Source organism: Agelaius tricolor, unplaced genomic scaffold, assembly GCF_023055355.1.
Source record: "Agelaius tricolor isolate 1412-34295 unplaced genomic scaffold, bAgeTri1.0.p SCAF_133, whole genome shotgun sequence".
Classification (NCBI taxonomy): Eukaryota; Metazoa; Chordata; class Aves; order Passeriformes; family Icteridae; genus Agelaius; species Agelaius tricolor.
Genome location: NW_027269393.1, coordinates 66945 through 89333, shown reverse-complemented (window position 1 = coordinate 89333; position 22389 = coordinate 66945). Strand labels below are relative to the sequence as shown.

The window sequence follows — 22389 nt, the reverse complement described above, 5'->3', positions numbered from 1 at the left end:
ATGGGATGGGAATGGGAATGGGATTGGGATTGGGATTGGGGATTGAGAATGAGATTGGGAATGTGAGCAGGAACAGGATTGGAAATGGATTGGGAATGGGATGGGAAAGGGATTGGGAGTGGGATTAGGGATGGGGATGGGATTGGGAAAGGCAAATGGGAATGGGAATGTGAACGAGATCAGGAACGAGCATGGGATTGGGATGGGAATGGGATGGGGAATTGGGATTGGGAATGGGATTGGGAATGGGATTGGGACAGGGAATTGGGATTGGGAATGGGGCTATGAGGATTGGGAATGGGGCTGGGATAGCCAGCGGGATTCTGGGATTGTGCTGGGAGCTGGGAACCGGGCGCCAGCTGGGAATGGGATCGGGAATGGGGCCGGGAATGGGAGCAGGAATGGGGCTGGGAATGGGATCAGGAATGGGATCAGGAATGGGGCTGGGAATGGGATCGGGAATGGGACCGGGAATGGGATCGGGAATGGGGCCGGGAATGGGAGCAGGAATGGGGCCGGGAATGGGATCAGGAATGGGATCAGGAATGGGGCCGGGAATGGGATCGGGAATGGGACCGGGAATGGGATCAGAATGGGGCCAGGAATGGGATCAGGAATGGGCCCGGGATACCCGGAGGGATTTTGGGATCATGGTGGGAGGTGGGACCAGGGCGCCAGGTGGGAAATGGGAATGGGATCGGGAATGGGGCTGGGAATGGGATTGGGAATGGGGCTGGGATTCTGGGCAGGACCTTGGGATTGTTCTGGGAGGTGGGAACCGGATCCCAGAATTCCAGATTGATTCCGGAGCAGATTCCACCCGGGAAATCCGTGGGGCTGAGCCAGGCAGGGACTGGGGAGCTGGGAGGGACTGGGAATGTTCTCCTGGGAATGGGAACAGGGACACGGGGCCGTTCCTTGGGAATGGGGACGGGGACACGGGGCTGTTCCTTGGGAATCTCCTGGGAATGGGGACAGGGACACGGAGCTGTTCCTTGGGAATGGAGACAGGGACACGGGGCCATTCCATGGGAATGTTCTCCTTGGGAATGGGGACAGGGACACGGAGCCGTTCCTTGGGAATGGGAACAGGAACATGGGGCTGTTCCTTGGGAATCTCCAGGAACAGGGACAGGGATGCGGAGCCGTTCTTTGGGAATCTCCTGGGAATGGGAACAGGGACACGGAGCTGTTCCTTGGGAATGTCCTGGGAATGGGGACAGGGACACGGAGCAGTTCCTTGGGAATCTCCTCCTTGGGAATGGGGACAGGGACACGGGAGTATCCAGGAATGGGGACAGGGACACGGGAATCTCCTCCTGGGAATAGGGACAGGGACACTGGGCCTTTCCTTGGGAATCTCCTTCTGGAAAGGGGGGCAGGGACACGGGGTCTTTCCTTGGGAATGGGGACAGGGACACGGGAATCTCCTCCTGGGAATGGGGACAGGGACATGGGAATCTCCAGGAGTGGGGACACGGAGCAGTTCCTTGGGAATCTCCTGGGAATGGGGACAGGGACACGGAGACGTTCCTTGGGAATGGGGACAGGGACACGGGAATCTCCCGGAATGGGGACAGGGACACAGGAATCTCCTCCTGGGAATGGGGACAGGGACACTGGGCTGTTCCTTGGGAATCTCCTCCTTGGGAATGGGGACAGGGACACGGGGCCGTTCCTTGGGAATGGGGACAGGGACACGGAGCCTTTCCATAGGAATCTCCTCCTTGGGAATGGGGACAGGGACACGGAGACGTTCCTTGGGAATCTTCAGGGAATGGGGACAGGGACACGGGGCCATTTCTTGGGAACCTCCTGGGAATGGGGACAAGGACACGGAGCCTTTCCTTGGGAATGGGGACAGGGACACGGAGCCTTTCCATAGGAATCTCCTCCTTGGGAATGGGGACAGGGACATGGCAATCTCCAGGAATGGGGACAGGGACATGGGGCCATTCCTTGGGAATGTCCTGGGAACGGGGGCAGGGACACGGGACTGTTCCTTGGGAATGGGGACAGGGACGCGGAGCCGTTCCTTAGGAATGGGGACAGGGACGCAGAGCCATTCTTGGGAATGGGGACAGGGACATGGAGCCTTTCCATGGGAATGGGGACAGGGACACGCGAATCTCCTCCTGGGAATGGGGACAGGACACTGGGCTGTTCCTTGGGAATCTCCTGGGAATGGGGACAGGGACACGGAGCCGTTCCTTAGGAATGGGGACAGGGACACGGGGCCGTTCCTTGGGACTGTTCCTTGGGAACAGGGACAGGGCGGCGGGGCCGTTGCTGCGGTGACGGCTCTGCCGCGCTCTGCTGTTCCCGGCAGGGTTCCCCGCAGGGTTCCCGGGGGATCCTGGGCCTCGTTAGCCGAGCTCCGTGCGTCCCAGGGAAATTCCACACGGAGCTGGGCGGGCCCGGCCCTGCTCCAGCTGCAGAAACGGCCCCGATACAGGGAAATCCATCCCTGATCCAGGGATATCCATCCCTGATCCAGGGAAATCTATCCCTGATCCAGGGATATCGATCCCTGATCCATCCCTGATCCAGGGATATCCATCCCTGATCCATCCCTGATCCTTCCGTAATCCATGGATATCGATCCCTGATCCATCCTGATCCATCCCCGATCCAGGGATATCCATCCCTTATCTGTCCCATGATCCAGGGATATCCATCCCCGATCCATCCCTGATCCATACCTGATCCATCCGTGATTCAGGGATATCGATCCCTGATCCATCCCTGATCCACTCCTGATCCAGGGATATTGATCCCCGATCATCCCCGATCCAGGGATATCGATCCATGATCCAGGAATATCCATCCCTGATCCATCCCTGATCAACCCCTGATCCAGAGATATCCATCCCTGATCCAAGGATATGGATCACTGATCCATCCCTGATCGCATCCCTGATCAAGGGATATTGATCCCTGATCCATCCCTGATCAATCCCTGATCCAGGGATATCCATCCCTGATCAATCCCCGATCCAGAGATATTGATCCCTGATCCGTCCCTGATCCAGGGATATCCATCCATGATCCAGGAATATCAATCCCTGATCCATCCCCGATCCATCCCTGATCCACTCCTGATCCAGGGATATTCATCCCCGATCATCCCTGGTCCAGGAATATTGATCCCTGATCCATCCCTGATCAATCCCTGATCCAGGGATATCCATCCCTGATCCATCCCTGATCCAGGAATATCGATCCATGATCCATCCCTGATCCATCCCTGATCCAGAGATATTGATCCCTGATCCGTCCCTGATCCAGGGATATCGATCTATGATCCAGGAATATTGATCCCTAATCCATCCCTGATCCATCCCTGATCCAGGGATATCAATCCCTGATGCATCCCTGATCCAGGGAAATCCATCCCTGATCCATCCCCGATCCATCCCTGATCCATCCCTGATCCATCCCTGATCCAACACTGATCCAGGGATATCCATCCCTGATCTGTCCCATGATCCAGGGATATCCATCCCTGATTCATCCCTGATCAATCCATGATCCAGGAATATCCATCCCTGATCCATCCCTGATCCATGGACATCGATCCCTGATCCATCCCTGATTCACCCCTGGGTGTGGGATTTGGGATTTGGGATTTGGGATGTGGGATGTGAGGTTTGGAATCCAGGATGTGGAATTTGGGGTGTGGGATGTTGGATTTGGGTTGTGGGATTTGGGATCCGGGATTTGGGATTTGGGATCTGGGATCTGGGATTTGGGATGTGGGATGTGGGATGTTGGATTTGGTTTGTGGGATTTGGGATGTGGGATTTGGTTTGTGGGATGTTGGATTTGGTTTGTGGGATTTGGGATCTGGTTTGTGGGATGTGGGATGTGGGATTGGGTGCTGTGGGGCTGGGTGCTGTTCCCAGGGATGGATCCCGGCGGGAATATTGGAATATTTCAATCCCGGTTTTCTCCCTGGGGAAGCTCTCAGGGATCCTTGGGGACCCCGGTGCGGATCCCGGGGTCACTCCAGGCTCCGTGTCCCGGAATCCTGAGAATTCCAGGATCCTGGAATGGTTTGGGACGGGATCCACGGAGCTTCAACCCCATCCTGTTCCATCCCCACAATCCCAGACGGCTCCGGGATTTTCCTTGGGCACTCCCAGGGATCCGGGGATTCTCTGGGAATTCCAGCCCAGCCCGGGAATCCCTTCCCAAATTCCATTTCCCCCTTTTTCCCAGGGAATTCCCTCCATTCCCAGCCTGGCATTGGATCCATCCCCATCCCGGATCCTCTCCGGGAAGGAATTCTGGGAATTCCCTGGGAATTGGGGACTTCAGGAAGGGTCTCCCTTCCCTTTTCCATCCCCAAAAATTCCATAAAAAAGCCTTTGGCATGGATCCTGAGTGTCCTGGATCCCAGAATCCCGGAATGGTTTGGGATGGGATCCAGGGACCTTCAACCCCATCCCACATTCCAACCCCCGACTCCTCTCCGGGAAAGAAATTTGGGAATTCGGGACTCCACTTCCCCAAAACTTCCATAAAAATCCCTGGGAATGGATCCTGAGCCTCCTGGATCCCAGAATCCCGGAATGGTTTGGGATGGGACCCACAGACCCTCAACCCCATCCCCTTCCCACCCCTCACCATCCCAGGCTGCTCCATCCTTTCCCCGCCATTCCTGACGTTTCTTTCCTTTCCCCCCCCTTGTCCCCCCTCGGAATTCCCGATGTTTTTTTTTCCGGCCGGGAATTCCGTGTGTCCCCGCCCCGGCCAGGAGCGGCTGATGCTCTCCATCCTGCCCAAGCACGTGGCCGACGAGATGCTCAAGGACATGAAGAAGGACCCGAGCCAGAAGGAGCTGCAGCAGTTCAACACCATGTACATGTACCGGCACGAGAACGTCAGGTCAGGCCCCCGAAATCGCGGGAAAACGCCCCAAAATCACGGGGAAAAAATAAAATAAATGAATTCATGGGAAACTGCCCCAAAATCCTGGGGAAAAAAAAAACAAATTCACAGGAAACCGCCCCAAAATCACAGGGAAAAAAAAATAAATGAATTCACGGGAAACTGCCCCAAAATCATGGGGAAAAAAAACCAAATTCCTGGGAAACTGCCCCAAAATCCTGGGGAAAAAAAAACCAAATTACTGGGAAATTGCCCCAAAATCCTAGGGAAAAAACCCCCCCAAAATCCCAGGAAATTGCCCCAAAATCCTGGGGAAAAAAAACCAAAAAAATTCATGAGAAACTGCCCCAAAATCCTGAGAAAAACCCCCCAAATTCCTGGGAAACTGCCCCAAAATCCTGGGGTAAAAAAACCCAAATTCCTGGTAAACTGCCCCAAAATCCTGGGGAAAAAAAAAATCACAAATTCCTGGGAAACTGCCCCAAAATCCTGGGGGAAAAAACCCCCAAATTCCCAGGAAACTGCCCCAAAATCCTGGGGAAAAAAAAAACCCCAAATTCCAGGGAAACTGCCCCAAAATCTGGGGGGAAAAAAACCCCAAATTCCAGGGAAATTGCCCCAAAATCCTCGAAAAAAAACCCCAAAATCCCGTGGAAACTGCCCCAAAATCCTGGGGAAAAAAAAAAACCAAAATCTCGGGAATTTGCCCCAAAATCCTGGGGGAAAAAAACCAAAAAAATTCCCGGGAAACTGCCCCAAAATCCTGGGAAAAAAACCCCAAATTCCCGGGAAACTGCCCCAAAATCCTGGGGGAAAAAAAATCCCAAAAATTCCCGGGAAACTGCCCCAAAATCCTGGGGAAAAAAAAGAAAACCAAACTCCTGGGAAACTGCCCCAAAATCCTGGGAAAAAAACCCCAAATTCCCGGGAAACTGCCCCAAAATCCTGGGTAAAAAAAACCCCAAATTCCTGGGAAACTGCCCCAAAATCTTGGGGAAAAAAAATCCCAAATTCCTGGGAAACTGCCCCAAAATCCTGGGGGAAAAAACCAAACAAATTCCCAGGAAACTGCCCCAAAATCCTGTGGAAAAAAAACCCCAAATTCCTGGGAAACTGCCCCAAAATCCTGGGGAAAAAAAAAAACCAAATTCCTGGGAAACTGCCCCAAAATCCTGGGGAAAAACCAACGGAATTTCCTGAGAAACTGCCACAAAATCGTGGGAAAAAACCCCCAAATTCCTGGGAAAGTGCCCCAAAAATCCTGAGGAAAAAAACCACCCCAAATTCCTGGGAAACTGCCCCAAAATCCTGGGAAAAAAAACCAAACAAATTCCTGGGAAACTGCCCCAAAATCCTGGGGAAAAAAACCCAAATTCCCGGGAAACTGCCCCAAAATCCTGGGGAAAAAAAACCCCAAATTCCTGGGAAACTGCCCCAAAATCCTGGGGAAAAACCCCCAAAATCCGGGGAAACTGCCCCAAAATCCTGGGGAAAAAAAACCAAATTCCTGGGAAACTGCCCCAAAATCCTGGGAAAAAAACCCCAAATTCCTGGGAAAGTGCCCCAAAATCCTGGGGGAAAAAAAAACCCCAAATTCCCGGGAAACTGCCCCAAAATCCTGGGGAAAAAACCACAAAAATTCCCAGGAAACTGCCCCAGAATCCTGGGAAAAAACCCCCCAAATTCCTGGGAAACCAACCCAAAATCCTGGGGGAAAAAACCCCAAATTCCCGGGAAACTGCCCCAAAATCCTGGGGAAAAAAAAATCCCAAATTCCTGGGAAACTGCCCCAAAATCCTGGGAAAAAAAACAAAACCCAAATTCCCGGGAAACTGCCCCAAAAATCTGGGGGAAAAAATCCCCAAATTCCTGGAAACTGCCCCAAAATCCTGGGAAAAAAAACTCAACAAATTCCCAGGAAACTGCCCCAAAATGGGGGGGTGAAAAAAACCCCAAATTCCTGGGAAACTGCCCCAAAATCCTGGGGAAAAAACACCACAAATTCCCGGGAAACTGCCCCAAAATCCTGGGAAAAAAAACCCCCAAATTCCTGGGAAACTGCCCCAAAATCGTGGGGAAAAAACCTCAAGAAATTCCTGGGAAACTGCCCCAAAATCCTGGGGAAAAAAAACCCCAAAATCCCAGGAAACTGCCCCAAAATCCTGGGGGGAAAAAAACCCCAAATTCCTGGGAAACTGCCCCAAAATCCTGGGGAAAAAAAACCAAAAAAATTCCTGGGAAACTGCCCCAAAATCCTGGGGAAAAAAACCCCAAATTCCAGGGAAATTGCCCCAAAATCCAGGGGAAAAAATCAATGCAAATTCTTGGGAAAATGCCCCAAAATCCTGGGAAAAAAAACCCCAAATTCCCGGGAAACTGCCCCAAAATCCTGGTGGAAAAAAACCCCAAATATCCGGGAAACTGCCCCAAAATCTTGGGGAAAAAAACCCCAAATTCCCGGGAAACTGCCCCAAAATCCTGGGGATAAAAAACCCAAATTCCTGGGAACCTGCCCCAAAATCCTGGGGAAAAAAACCCCCAAAATCCCGGGAAACTGCCCCAAAATCCTGGGGAAAAAAAACCCCAAATTCCTGGGAAATTGCCCCAAAATCCTGGGGGAAAAAACCCCCAAATTCCTGGGAAACTGCCCCAAAATCCTGGGGGGAAAAAAAAAACCCAAATTCCCGGGAATCTGCCCCAAAATCCTGGGGAAAAACCAACGGAATTTCCTGGGAAACTGCCACAAAATCGTGGGAAAAAACCCCCAAATTCCCGGGAAAGTGCCCCAAAAATCCTGAGGAAAAAAACCACCCCAAATCCCTGGAAACTGCCCCAAAATCCTGGGAAAATAAACTCCACAAAATCCCGGGAAACTGCCCCAAAATCCTGGGAAAAAAAACCCCAAATTCCCGGGAAACTGCCCCAAAATCCTGGGAAAAAAAAAAACCAAATTCCTGGGAAACTGCCCCAAAATCCTGGGGGAAAACCATAAAAATTCCCGGGAAACTGCCCCAAAATCCTGGGGAAAAAAACCCCCCAAATTCCTGGGAAAATGCCCCAAAATCCTGGGGAAAAAAACCCCCAAATTCCTGGGAAACTGCCCCAAAATCCTGGGGAAAAAACCCCAAATTCCTGGGAAACTGCCCCAAAATCCTGGGGAAAAAAAACCCCAAATTCCCAGGAAACTGCCCCAAAATCCTGGGAAAAAAACCCCCAAAAATTCCTGGGAAACTGCCCCAAAATCCTGGGAAAAAAAAAACCCAAAATCCCGGGAAACTGCCCCAAAATCCTGGGGAAAAAAACCCAAATTCCTGGGAAACTGCCCCAAAATCCTGGGGGAAAAAAACCCAAATTCTCGGGAAATTGCCCCAAAATCCTGGGGAAAAAACCCCAAATTCCTGGAAAACTGCCCCAAAATCCTGGGGAAAAAAAACCCCCAAATTCCCAGAAAACTGCCCTAAAATCCTGGGGAAAAAAAACCCCAAATTCCTGGGAAATTGCCCCAAAATCCTGGGGGGAAAAAAACCGCAAATTCCTGGGAAACTGCCCCAAAATGATGGGGGAAAAAAAACCCAAATTCTCGGGAAACTGCCCCAAAATCCTGGGGGGAAAAAAACGGAACAAATTCCTGGGAAACTGCCCCAAAATCCTGGGGAAAAAAAACCTCAAAATCCCGGGAAACTGCCCCAAAATCCTGGGAAAAAAAAACCCAAATTCCTGGGAAACTGCCCCAAAATCCTGGGGAAAAAACCTCAAGAAATTCCTGGGAAAATGCGCCAAAATCCTGGGGAAAAAAAAAATAAATGAATTCCTGGGAAACTGCCCCAAAATCCTGGGGAAAAACCAACACAAATTCCTGGGAAAATGGCCCAAAATCCTGGGGAAAAAAAAACCAAAATCTCGGAAAACTGCCCCAAAATCCTGGGAAAAAAAAAACCAAATTCATGACAAATTGCCCCAAAATCCTGGGGAAAAACCACCCCAAATATCCGGGAAACTGCCCCAAAATCCAGGGAAAGAAAAAACCAAATTTCGGGGAAATTGCCCCAAAATCCTGGGGAAAAAAAAACCCCACAAATTCCTGGGAAACTGCCCCAAAATCCTGGGGAAAAACCAACGGAATTTCCTGGGAAACTGCCACAAAATCGTGGGAAAAAACCCCCAAATTCCTGGGAAAGTGCCCCAAAAATCCTGAGGAAAAAAAACACCCCAAATTCCCGGGAAACTGCCCCAAAATCCTGGGGAAAAAAAAAAAAACCCAAAATCTCGGGAATTTGCCCCAAAATCCTGGGGGAAAAAAACCAAAAAAATTCCCAGGAAACTGCCCCAAAATCCTGGGGAAAAAAAACCCCAAATTCCCGGGAAACTGCCCCAAAATCCTGGGGAAAAAAAACCCCAAAATCCCGGGAAACTGCCCCAAAATCCTGGGGAAAAAAAAAACCAAAATTCCTGGGAAACTGCCCCAAAATCCTGGGGACAAAAAAACCCCAAATTCCCGGGAAACTGCCCCAAAATCCTGGGGAAAAAACCCCACAAATTCCTGGGAAACTGCCCCAAAATCCTGGGGGGAAAAAAAAATCCCAAATTCCTGGGAAAATGCCCCAAAATCCTGGGGGAAAAAAAAACAAAATTCATGAGAAACTGCCCCAAAATCCTGGGGAAAGAAACCCAAATTCCCAGGAAACTGCCCCAAAATCCTGGGGAAAAAACCCCAAATTCCAGGGAAATTGCCCCAAAATCCTGGGGAAAAAAAAACCAAATTGTCAGGAAACTGCCCCAAAATCCGGGAAAAAAGCCTCAACAAATTCCCGGGAAATTGCCCCAAAATTCTGGGGAAAAAATAAAACACAAATTCCTGGGAAACTGCCCCAAAATCCTGGGGGAAAAAAACCCCAAATTCCCGGGAAACTGCCCCAAAATCCTGGGGGAAAAAACCCAAATAAATTCCTGGGAAACTGCCCCAAAATCCTGGGGGAAAAAACCCCAAATTCCCGGGAAATTGCCCCAAAATCCTTGGAAAAAAAACCCCCAAATTCCCAGGAAAATGCCCCAAAATCCTGAGGAAAAAAACCCCAAATTCCCGGGAAACTGCCCCAAAATCCTGGGGGAAAAAACACCACAAATTCCAGGGAAATTGCCCCAAAATCCTTGGAAAAAAAAAACCCAAATTCCCAGGAAACTGCCCCAAAATCCTGGGGGAAAAAAACCCCAAATTTCTGGGAAACTGCCCCAAAATCCTGGGGGAAAAAACCCAAATTCCCAGGAAACTGCCCCAAAATCCTGGGGAAAAAAAAACCCAAATTCACGGGAAACTGCCCCAAAATCCTGGGGAAAAAAAAAAACCAAATTCCCGGGAAACTGCCCCAAAATCCTCGAAAAAAAACCCCAAAATCCCGTGGAAACTGCCCCAAAATCCTGGGGAAAAAAAAAACCCCAAAATCTTGGGAATTTGCCCCAAAATCCTGGGGGAAAAAAACCAAAAAAATTCCCAGGAAAGTGCCCCAAAATCCTGGGAAAAAAACCCCAAATTCCCAGGAAACTGCCCCAAAATCCTGGGGGAAAAAAAACCCCAAATTCCTGGGAAACTGCCCCAAAATCCTGGGGAAAAAAACCCAAAAATTCCCGGGAAACTGCCCCAAAACCTTGGGGAAAAAAAAAACCCAAATTCCTGGGAAATTGCCCCAAAATCCTTGGAAAAAAAAAACCCAAATTCCCAGGAAACTGCCCCAAAATCCTGGGGGAAAAAAACCCCCAAATTTCTGGGAAACTGCCCCAAAATCCTGGGGGAAAAAACCCAAATTCATGAGAAACTGCCCCAAAATCCTGGGGAAAAAAAAAATCCCAAAAATTCCCGGGAAACTGCCCCAAAATCCTGGGGGAAAAAACCAAATTCCTGGGAAACTGCCTCAAAATCCTGGGGGGAAAAAAACCCAAATTCCTGGGAAACTGCCCCAAAATCCTGGGGAAAAAAACCCCCAAATTCCTGGGAAACTGCCCCAAAATCCTGGGAAAAAAACCCCACAAATTCCCTGGAAACTGCCCCAAAATCCTGGGAAAAAAAACCCCAAATTCCTGGGAAATTGCCCCAAAATCCTGGGAAAAAAAACTCAACAAATTCCTGGGAAACTGCCCCAAAATCCTGGGGGGAAAAAACACCCCAAATTCCTGGGAAACGGCCCCAAAATCCTGGGGACAAAAAAACCCCAAATTCCCGGGAAACTGCCCCAAAATCCTGGGGGAAAAAACCCCCAAAATCCCTGGAAATTGCCCCAAAATCCTGGGAAAAAAAACCAAATTGATGACGAATTGCCCCAAAATCCTGGGGAAAAAACACCCCAAATATCCGGGAAACTGCCCCAAAATCCTGGGAAAAAACCCAAATTCCCGGGAAACTGCCCCAAAATCCTGGGGGGAAAAAACCCCAAATTCCCGGGAAACTGCCCCAAAATCCTAGGGGAAAAAAAAAAATTCCTGGGAAACTGCCCCAAAATCCTGGGGAAAAAAACCCCAAAAATTCCCGGGAAACGGCCCCAAAATCCTGGGAAAAAAACCCCCAAATTCCCGGGAAACTGCCCCAAAATCCAGGGGAAAAAAACCGCAAATTCCCAGGAAACGGCCCCAAAATCCTGGGAAAAAAACCCCCAAATTCCAGGGAAACTGCCTCAAAATCCTGGGGGAAAAAAACCCCAAATTCCCGGGAAACTGCCCCAAAATACGGGGGAAAAACCAACACAAATTCCTGGGGAAATGCCCAAAAAATCCTGGGGAAAAAACCAACACAAATTCTCGGGAAACTGCCGCAAAATCCTGGGAAAAAAAACTCAACAAATTCCTGGGAAACTGCCCCAAAATCCTGGGGGAAAAAAACCCCAAATTCCTGGGAAAGTGCCCCAAAATCCTGGGGAAAAAAACCAAACAAATTCCTGGGAAACTGCCCCAAAATCCTGGGGAAAAAAAAACCCCAAATTCCCAGGAAAATGCCCCAAAATCCTGGGAAAAAACAACCACAAATTCCTGGGAAACCAACCCAAAATCCTGGGGAAAAAAAAACCCCAAATTCCCGGGAAACTGCCCCAAAATCCTGGGGAGAAAAAAAACCCAAATTCCTGGGAAACTGCCCCAAAATTCCTGGGGAAAAAACTGGGAATGAGGGAGCTGGGATTGAGTTTTTTTCCAGCATCGTTTTTGCCTCATCCCGGAATTTTTTCGGAAAAATGAGAATGTGAAAGTCGGGATTGATTTTTCAGGGCGTCATTTTGGCCAAATCCAGAGTTTTTTATGGGGAAAAACAGAAGGAGGAAATCGGGATCGCGTTTTTATCGCCACAACCTGGATTTATTTTATTTTATTTTATTTTATTTTACTTTATTTTAATTTTATTTCATTTTATTTTTTTTTATTTTTATTTTATTTCATTTTATTTTATTTCATTTTATTTTATTTTATTTTAATTTTATTTTATTTTATTTTATTTTATTTTGTTTTATTGTATTGTATTTTTTTTTTTTATTTTATTTTATTTTATTTTATTTTATTTTATTTTATTTTACTTTATTTTATTTTATTTTATTTTATTTTATTTTATTTTATTTTAATTTATTTTTATTTTATTTTATTTTATTTTTATTTTATTTTATTTTATTTTATTTTATTTTTTTTTTTTTTTATTTTATTTTATTTTTATTTTATTTTATTTTATTTTTATTTTATTTTATTTTTATTTACTTTATTTCATTTCATTTTTATTTTATTTTATTTTATTTTATTTTTATTTTATTTTATTTTATTTTATTTTATTTTATTTCATTTTATTTTATTTTATTTTACTTTATTTTAATTTTATTTTATTTTATTTTATTTTAATTTTATTTTATTTTATTTTATTTATTTTTATTTTATTTTATTTCATTTCATTTCATTTCATTTTATTTCATTTCATTTCATTTTATTTCATTTTATTTTTGGGAAAACAAGGAGCGGGGCGGTTGCGATTGAGCGTCCCCCACATCCCAGATTTTATTTTGAATTTTTCCCGGATTTTATTTGGATTTTTTCCCGGTTTTTATTTTGATTTTTTCCCAGATTTTATTTTGAATTTTTCCCGGATTTTATTTTGATTTTTTCCCAGATTTTATTTTGATTTTTTCCCGGATTTTATTTTGAATTTTTCCCGGATTTTATTTGGATTTTTTCCCGGATTTTATTTTGAATTTTTCCCAGATTTTATTTGGAATTTTTTTCCCCCTTTTTGGCAGCATCCTCTTCGCCGACATCGTGGGCTTCACGCAGCTCTCGTCGTCCTGCAGCGCCCAGGAGCTCGTCAAGCTCCTCAACGAGCTCTTCGCACGCTTCGACAAGCTGGCCGCCGTGAGTCCTGCCCGGAATTCCCAAAATTCCATGGAATTCCTGGAAAAAAATCCCCCGGAATTCCTGAAAAAAAAAGAAATAAAAAATCGGGAATGGGGTGCAGGAGGTCGGGGGTCAGTGAGGGGATGGGGGCGTTGAGGGTATGGAGGGTGGGAATGGGGAAAAATGGGAATGGGGAAAAATGGGAATGGGGAAAAATGGGAATGGGGGAAAATGGGAATGGGAAAAAATGGGAATGGGGAAAATGGGAATGGGGAAAATGGGAATGGGGAAAATGGGAATGGGGGAAAATGGGAATGGGGAAAAATGGGAATGGGGAAAATGGGGAATGGGGAAAAATGGGAATGGGGAAAATGGGAATGGGGAAAATGGGAATGGGGAAAATGGGAATGGGGAAAAATGGGGAATCCAAGGGTTTGCGTCGGGAGCTTTTGTGGGAATTCCGGGATTGTTCCGGGAATTATTTTGGGAGTTCTGGGTTCCCAGGAGCTCGTTGGGCTCTTCGCCCACTTCGACAAGCTGGCCGCCGTGAGTCCCGCCCCGAATTCCCAAAAATCCACGGAATTCCCAGAAAAAAATCCCCTGGAATTCCCAGAAAAAAAAAAAATTCCCCGAAATAAATCTGGGGATGGGGTGCAGGAGGTCGGGGGTCAGTGAGGGGATGGGGGCGTTGAGGGTATGGAGGGTGGGAAAAGGGAAAAATGGGAATGGGGAAAAATGGGAATGGGGAAAATGGGAATGGGGAAAAATGGGAATGGGAAAAATGGGAATGGGGAAAAATGGGAATGGGGAAAAATGGGAATGGGGAAAAAATGGGAATGGGGAAAAATGGGGATGGGGAAAATGGGAAGAGGAAAATGGGGATGGGGAAAATGGGAATGGGGGAAATGGGAATGGGGAAAAATGGGAATGGGGGAAAAATGGGAATGGGAAAAATGGGGATGGGGAAAAATGGGAACGGGGGAAAAATGGGAATGGGGAAAATGGGGATGGGGAAAATGGGAATGGGGAAAAATGGGAATGGGGAAAATGGGGATGGGGAAAAAATGGGAATGGGAAAAAATGGGGAATCCGAGGGTTTGCGTCGGGAGCTTTTTTTTGCGGGATTGTGGGAATTCCGGGATAGTTCCGGGAATTTTTTTTTGGGAATTCCGGGTTCCCAGAGGCATCACCAGCTGCGGATCAAGATCCTGGGGGATTGCTACTACTGCATCTGCGGGCTGCCGGAATTCCGGGAGGACCACGCGGCCTGCTCCATCCGGATGGGGCTGGCCATGGTGGAGGCCATCGCGTAAGGGACCCAGGGCAACCGGGAATTCGGGAATCGGGAATTCGGGAACTGGGGAATTGGGGATCGGGGATTGGGAGTTGGGAGTTGGGAAGTGGGGATTGGGAGCTGGGAGTTGGGGATTGGGGATTGGGAATTGGGAATTGGGATTGGGATTGGGAATTGGAATTGGGAATTGGGAAGGGAATGAGAATTGGGATTGGAATTGGGAATTAGGAATTGGGGATTGGGGCTTGGAGATTGGGAGTTGGGAGTTGGGAATTGGAGATTGGGAAGTGGGGATTGGGAGTTGGGAATTGGGGATTGGGAATTGGGGATTGGGGATTGGGAACTGGGGACTGGGAGTTGGGGATTGGGAACTGGGGATTGGGGATTGGGAGTTGGGAATTCGGGATTGGGGATTGGGAATTGGGAGTTGGGAATTCGGTATTGGGAAGTGGGGATTGGGAGTTGGGAGTTGGGGATTGGGGATTGGGGATTGGGAAGCGGGAACTGGGGAATTGGGGATTGGGAATTGGGAGTTGGGAGTTGGGGATTGGGGATTGGGGATTGGGAATTGGGAATTGGGAGTTGGGAGTTGGGGATTGGGAATTGGGAGTTGGGAATTGGGGAGTTGGGGATTGGGAATTGGGGATTGGGAATTGGGAGTTGGGAGTTGGGGATTGGGGATTGGGGATTGGGAATTGGGAATTGGGAGTTGGGGATTGGGGATTGGGGATTGGGAGTTGGGGAATTGGGAGTTGGGAATTCGGTATTGGGAAGTGGGGATTGGGAGTTGTCAATTGGGGATGGGAGGTGGGAGTTGGAGATTGGGGATTGGGAATTGGGAGTTGAGAATGGGATGGGATTGGGGATGGGATTGGGAATTAGGAATTGGGGATTGGGGGTTGGGGATTGGGGATTGGGGATTGGGAAGTGGGGATTGGGAGTTGGGAATTGGGGATTGGGAGTTGGGAGTTGGAAGTTGGAGATTTGGGATTGGGAAATGGGAATTGGGAATTGGGAATTGGGATTGGGGATTGGGGATTGGGAATTGGGGATTGGGAGTTGGGGATTGGGAATTGGGAGTTGAGAATGGGATGGGATTTGGGATGGGATTGGGAGTTGGGAATTAGGAATTGGGAATTGGGAGTTGGGAGTTTGGGATTGGGAGCTGGGAATTGGGGATTGGGAGTTGGGAGTTGGAAGTTGGAGATTTGGGATTGGGAAATGGGATTGGGAATTGGGATTGGGATTGGGGATTGGGGATTGGGAACTGGGGACTGGGAGTTGGGGATTGGGGATGGGATGGGAATTGGGGATTGGGAATTGGGAATTGGGAATTGGGGATTGGGGATTGGGAAGTGGGAGTTGGGGATTGGGAATTGGGAGTTGGGAATTGGGAAGTGGGAATTGGGATTGGGCATTGGGAATTGGGATGGGATGGGATGGGATGGGATGGGATGGGATGGCATGGCATGGCATGGCATGGGATGGGATGGGATGGGATGGGGATGGGAATGAGAATGAGAACTGGGATGGGAATGGGAATTTTGGGGTGGGATGGGACGGGAAGGGAATGAGAATTGGGATGGAGTTGGGAATTGGGAAATGGGAATGAGGATGGGAATGGGAACGGTATGGGAATGGGAATGGGAATGGGAATGGGAATTGGGATTGGGCTGGGAATGGGAATGGGATGGGAATTGGGATTGGGATGGGAATGGGGTGTGATTGCTGACGATGGAGGCCGGGTGGTGCTGAGGCCTCATTCCCTGTGGATTGTCTGCATTCCCTGCGGATACCCCGCCCTCCATGCTGACATTCCCTGTGGCCATTCCTTGTGGCCATTCCCAGTTCCCCATTCCCAGTTCCCACGGCCACCCTCCCTCACGTTGCTGCAGCCCAGTGCAGGAGCAGACACGCGCACGGCTCTGGACATTCCCGGTTCCCACGGCTGCCACTCGGTGCCAGGGCGCACACGCACGGCCGTGAACATTCCCCATTCCCCATTCCCCATTCCCCACTCCCCATTCCCCATTCCCCATTCCCCATTCCCGGTGACCATTCCCATGTCCCCACGGTGTCCCCACGGTGTCCCCATGCTGTCCCAGCTCGGTGCGGGAGCGCACACGCACAGCCGTGCACATTCCCCATGTCCCCACGGTGTCCCCACGGTGTCCCCATGGTGTCCCCATGGTGTCCCAGCTCGGTGCGGGAGCGCACACGCACGGCCGTGGACATTCCCCATGTCCCCATGTCCCCATGGTGTCCCCATGGTGTCCCCATGTCCCCATGGTGTCCCAGCTCGGTGCGGGAGCGCACACGTACGGCCGTGGACATTCCCCATGTCCCCACGGTGTCCCAGCTCGGTGTCCCCATGTCCCCACGGTGTCCCCATGCTGTCCCAGCTGGGTGCGGGAGCGCACACGCACGGCCGTGGACATTCCCCACGGTGTCCCCATGTCCCCACGGTGTCCCCAATGTCCCAGCTCGGTGCGGGAGCGCACACACACGGCCGTGGACATTCCCCATGGTGTCCCCATGTCCCCATGCTGTCCCCATGTCCCAGCTCGGTGCGGGAGCGCACACGCACGGCCGTGGGCATTCCCCATTCCCCATTCCCCATTCCTGGTGACCATTCCCCATTCCCGGTGACCATTCCCATGTCCCCACGGTGTCCCCATGTCCCCACGGTGTCCCCAATGTCCCAGCTCGGTGCGGGAGTGCGCACGCACGGCCGTGGACATTCCCCATTCCTGGTGACCATTCCCCATTCCTGGTGACCATTCCCATGTCCCCACGGTGTCCCCACGGTGTCCCCATGCTGTCCCAGCTCGGTGCGGGAGCGCACACGCACGGCCGTGGACATTCCCCATTCCCCATTCCCCATTCCCATGTCCCCACGGTGTCCCCACGGTGTCCCCATGCTGTCCCAGCTCGGTGCGGGAGCGCACACGCACGGCCGTGGACATTCCCCATGTCCCCACGGTGTCCCAGCTCGGTGTCCCCATGTCCCCACGGTGTCCCCATGTCCCCACGGTGTCCCCAATGTCCCAGCTCGGTGCGGGAGCGCACACGCACGGCCGTGGACATGCGCGTGGGCGTGCACAGCGGCGCCGTGCTGGGCGGCGTGCTGGGCCAGAAGCGCTGGCAGTACGACGTCTGGTCCACCGACGTCACCGTGGCCAACAAGATGGAGGCGGGCGGCATCCCCGGGTGAGTGTCCCCGCGCCGGGGCGGCCGCGGTGGCCGTGGTGGCGCCGAGGTGACGGCGGTGGCCGCGGCAGGCGCGTGCACATCTCGCAGAGCACCGTGGACTGCCTGAAGGGAGAGTTCGAGGTGGAGCCGGGCGAGGGCGGCTCCCGCTGCGAGTACCTGAGGGACAAGGGCATCGTCACCTACCTGGTGGTGGTCCCCAAGCAGGGGCTGCGGCACGGCGTCAACGGCGTGGTGAGTGGCACCCCTGGGGACAGCGGGGACAATGGGGGGGACATTGTCACTGATTGTCCCATGGTGTAGAGAGTGGCATTGCTGGGAACGGTGGGGATATTGAGGGGGACACGGGGGACATGGGTCGGGACATTGACATTGATTGTGTCAACGGCGTGGTGAGTGGCACTGCTGGGGACAGCGGGGACATGGGTGGGGACATGGGGTGTGGGGACATGGGTGTGGGGACATGGACATTGATTGTGTCAACGGCGTGGTGAGTGGCACCCCTGGGGACAGCGGGGACAATGGGGGGGACACTGGGGACATTGTCACTGATAGTCCCATGACGTGGTGAGTGGCACTGCTGGGGACAGCAGGGACAATGGGGGGGACATGGGGGACATGGGCGTGGGGACATTGACACTGATTGGGTCAATGGCGTGGTGAGTGGCACCCCTGGGGACAGTGGGGGGGACACTGGGGGGGACATGGGGGACATGGGTGTGGGGACATTGTCACTGATTGGGTCAACGGCATGGGGAGTGGCACTACTGGGGACAGTGGGGGGGACACTGGGGACATGGGGTGTGGGGACATTGACATTGATCGTGTCAATGGCGTGGTGAGCGCCACCCTTGGGGACAGCGGGGACAATGGGGACATGGGGTATGGGGACATTGACATTGATCGTGTCAGTGGCATGGTGAGTGGCACTGCTGGGGACAGCGGGGACAATGGGGGGGACATGGGGGACACGGGTGTGGGGGCATTGTCACTGATTGGGTCAATGGTGTGGTGAGTGGCACTGCTGGGGACAGTGGGGACAATGGGGACATGGGGTATGGGGACATTGACATTGATTGTGTCAACGGCGTGGTGAGTGGCACCGATGGGGACAGCGGGGACATGGGTGTGGACATGGGGACAGATTGTGTCAACGGCATGATGGGTGGCACTGCTGGGGACACTGGGGACAATGGGGACATGGGGTATGGGGACATTGACATTGATTGTGTCAATGGCGTGGTGAGTGGCACTGCTGGGGACAGCGGGGACAATGGGGGGGACATGGGTGTGGGGACATGGGTGTGGGGACATTGTCACTGATTGGGTCAATGGCGTGGTGAGTGGCACCAGTGGGGACAGCGGGGACATGGGGACATGGGGGACATGGGTGTGGGGACATTGTCACTGATTGTCCCATGGTGTGGTGAGTGGCACTGCTGGGGACAGCGGGGACAATGGGGGGGACATGGGGGACATGGGTGTGGGGACATGGGTGTGGGGACATTGTCACTGATAGTCCCATGGCGTGGTGAGTGGCACCCCTGGGGACAGCGGGGACAATGGGGGGGACATGGGGGACATGGGTGTGGGGGCATTGTCACTGATTGTTTCAATGGTGTGGTGAGTGGCACCGGTGGGGACACTGGGGGGGACACTGGGGACATGGGTGTGGGGACATTGACATTGATTGTGTCAGTGGCGTGGTGAGTGGCACCCCTGGGGACAGCGGGGACAATGCGGGGGACATGGGTGTGGGGACATTGACATTGATTGCATCAAGAGCGTAGTGAGCGCCACCGGTGGGGACAGCGGGGACACTGGGGGGGACACTGGGGACATGGGTGTGGGGACATTGACATTGATTGTGTCAATGGCGTGGTGAGCCATTGGGGACAGCGGGGACAATGGGGACATGGGTATGGGGTCATTGAGGTTGGTTGTGTCAACAGTGTGGTGAGTGGCACCGGTGGGGACAGCAGGGACAATGGGGACATGGGGGACATGGGTGTGGGGACATTGAGGTTGATTGTGTCAGTGGTGTGAGTGGCACCAATGGGGACAGTGGGGACATGGGGGACGTGGGTGTGGGGACATTGACATTGATTGTGTCAATGGCATGGTGAGTGGCACCGGTGGGCACAGCAGGGACACGGGGGACATGGGGACATTGTCACTGATTGTCCCATGGCGTGGTGAGTGGCACCAATGGGGACACCGGGGACAATGGGGGGGACACTGGGGACATTGTCACTGATTGTGTCAATGGTGTGGTGAGCGCCACTGTTGGGGACAGTGGGGACATGGGTGGAGACATGGGTGTGGGGACATTGACATTGATCGTGTCAATGGCGTGGTGAGCGCCACCGTGGGGACAGCGGGGACATGGGGACAATGAGGACATGGGTGTGGGGACATTGTCACTGATTGTCCCATGGCGTGGTGAGTGGCACTGCTGGGAACAGCGGGGACAGTGGGGACATGGGGACATGGGTGGGGACATTGACATTGGTTGTGTCAACGGCGTGGTGGGTGGCAGTGCTGAGGACAACGGGGAGACACAGGGGACACCAGGGACACTGGGGGGGACACTGGGGACATGGGTGTGGGGGGACACCCAGGGTGACCGCATGCCACCACGGACACTGTCACTGACTGTGTCCCACGGCGTGTTGGGTGGCACTGGTGACACAGTGACACAGTGACACGGTGACACCCACCATGTCCCTGTCCCCCTCCCTGACCTCATCCCATGGTGTGACAGATGGCACTGGTGACACAGTGACACCCACCATGCCCCTGTCCCCCACAGAAGCTGTCCCTGACCTCGTCCCATGGCGTGACACAGTGACACTGGTGACACGGTGACACAGTGACACGGTGTCACCCACAATGTCCCCTGTCCCCACAGAAGCTGTCCCTGACCTCGTCCCACGGCGTGACGGGTGGCACTGGTGACACAGTGACACAGTGACACAGTGACACCCACCATGCCCCTGTCCCCCTCCCTGACCTCGTCCCACGGCGTGACGGGTGGCACTGGTGACACAGTGACACGGTGACACAGTGACACCCATGATGCCCCTGTCCCCCTCCCTGACCTCGTCCCATGGTGTGACAGATGGCACTGGTGACACAGTGACACAGTGACACGGTGTCACCCACCACGGCCCTGTCCCCCACAGAAGCTGTCCCTGACCATGCCCCACGGCGTGACGGGTGGCACTGGTGACACGGTGACACGGTGACACGGTGACACCCACAATGTCCCCTGTCCCCACAGAAGCTGTCCCTGACCTCGTCCCACGGCGTGACGGGTGACACTGGTGACACAGTGACACAGTGACACAGTGACACGGTGACACGGTGTCACCCACCACGCCCCTGTCCCCACAGAAGCTGTCCCTGACCTCGTCCCACTGTGTGACGGGTGGCACTGGTGACACAGTGACACAGTGACACAGTGACACTGGTGACACAGTGACACGGTGACACAGTGACACAGTGACACCCACCACGCCCCTGTCCCCCACAGAAGCTGTCCCTGACCTCGTCCCACGGCGTGACGGGTGGCACTGGTGACACAGTGACACGGTGACACCCACGATGCCCCTGTCCCCACAGAAACTGTCCCTGACCGTGTCCCACGGCGTGACGGGTGACACAGTGACACGGTGACACGGTGACACAGTGACACAGTGACACGGTGACACCCACAATGTCCCCTGTCCCCCACAGAAGCTGTCCCTGACCTCGTCCCACGGCGTGTCGGGTGGCACTGGTGACACGGTGACACAGTGACACAGTGACACAGTGACACTGGTGACACAGTGACACAGTGACACAGTGACACCCACCATGCCCCTGTCCCCCACAGAAGCTGTCCCTGACCGTGTCCCACTGTGTGACGGGTGGCACTGGTGACACAGTGACACGGTGACACTGGTGACACGGTGACACAGTGACACAGTGACACAGTGTCACCCACAATGTCCCCTGTCCCCACAGAAGCTGTCCCTGACCGTGTCCCACGGCGTGACAGGTGGCACTGGTGACACTGGTGACACTGGTTACACAGTGACACAGTGACACCCACCACGCCCCTGTCCCCCACAGAAGCTGTCCCTGACTGTGTCCCATGGCGTGACAGGTGACACGGTGACACAGTGACACAGTGACACGGTGACAGCCACCACGCCCCTGTCCCCACAGAAGCTGTCCCTGACCGTGTCCCACTGTGTGACGGGTGGCACTGGTGACACGGTGACACAGTGACACAGTGACACGGTGACACGGTGACACGGTGTCACCCACAATGTCCCCTGTCCCCACAGAAGCTGTCCCTGACCATGCCCCACGGCGTGACGGGTGGCACTGGTGACACAGTGACACAGTGACACAGTGACACGGTGTCACCCACAATGTCCCCTGTCCCCACAGAAGCTGTCCCTGACCTCGTCCCACGGCGTGTCCCCTCCTCCTGTCACCACCAACGGTGGCCTCAGCCCGGAGCCCCCCGAGGACGCCGAGCGCGGCCGCAGCAGCTCCGTGGAGCTCGACGACGACGATGACACCGAGGTACCCAAAAACTGTCCCCACCGTGTCCCCAGGGTGTCCCCAGGGTGTCCCCAGGGTGTCCCCAG

The 22389-nt window shown here is 52.3% G+C and overlaps 1 protein-coding gene across 9 annotated transcripts in view; it reads left to right on the top strand.

The window, feature by feature from the left end:
• ADCY3 (adenylate cyclase 3) overlaps positions 1-22389 on the top strand; it is a 59143-nt gene that overhangs the window by 12267 nt on the left and 24487 nt on the right. For all 9 annotated transcript variants that reach the window (XM_071420284.1, XM_071420283.1, XM_071420291.1 and 6 more), the window contains exons 3-8: positions 4760-4890; positions 13149-13260; positions 14424-14551; positions 17588-17746; positions 17818-17980; positions 22187-22324. In XM_071420284.1, the coding sequence (XP_071276385.1) occupies positions 4760-4890; positions 13149-13260; positions 14424-14551; positions 17588-17746; positions 17818-17980; positions 22187-22324 (831 nt within the window). The remainder of the gene's footprint in view (positions 1-4759; positions 4891-13148; positions 13261-14423; positions 14552-17587; positions 17747-17817; positions 17981-22186; positions 22325-22389) is intronic.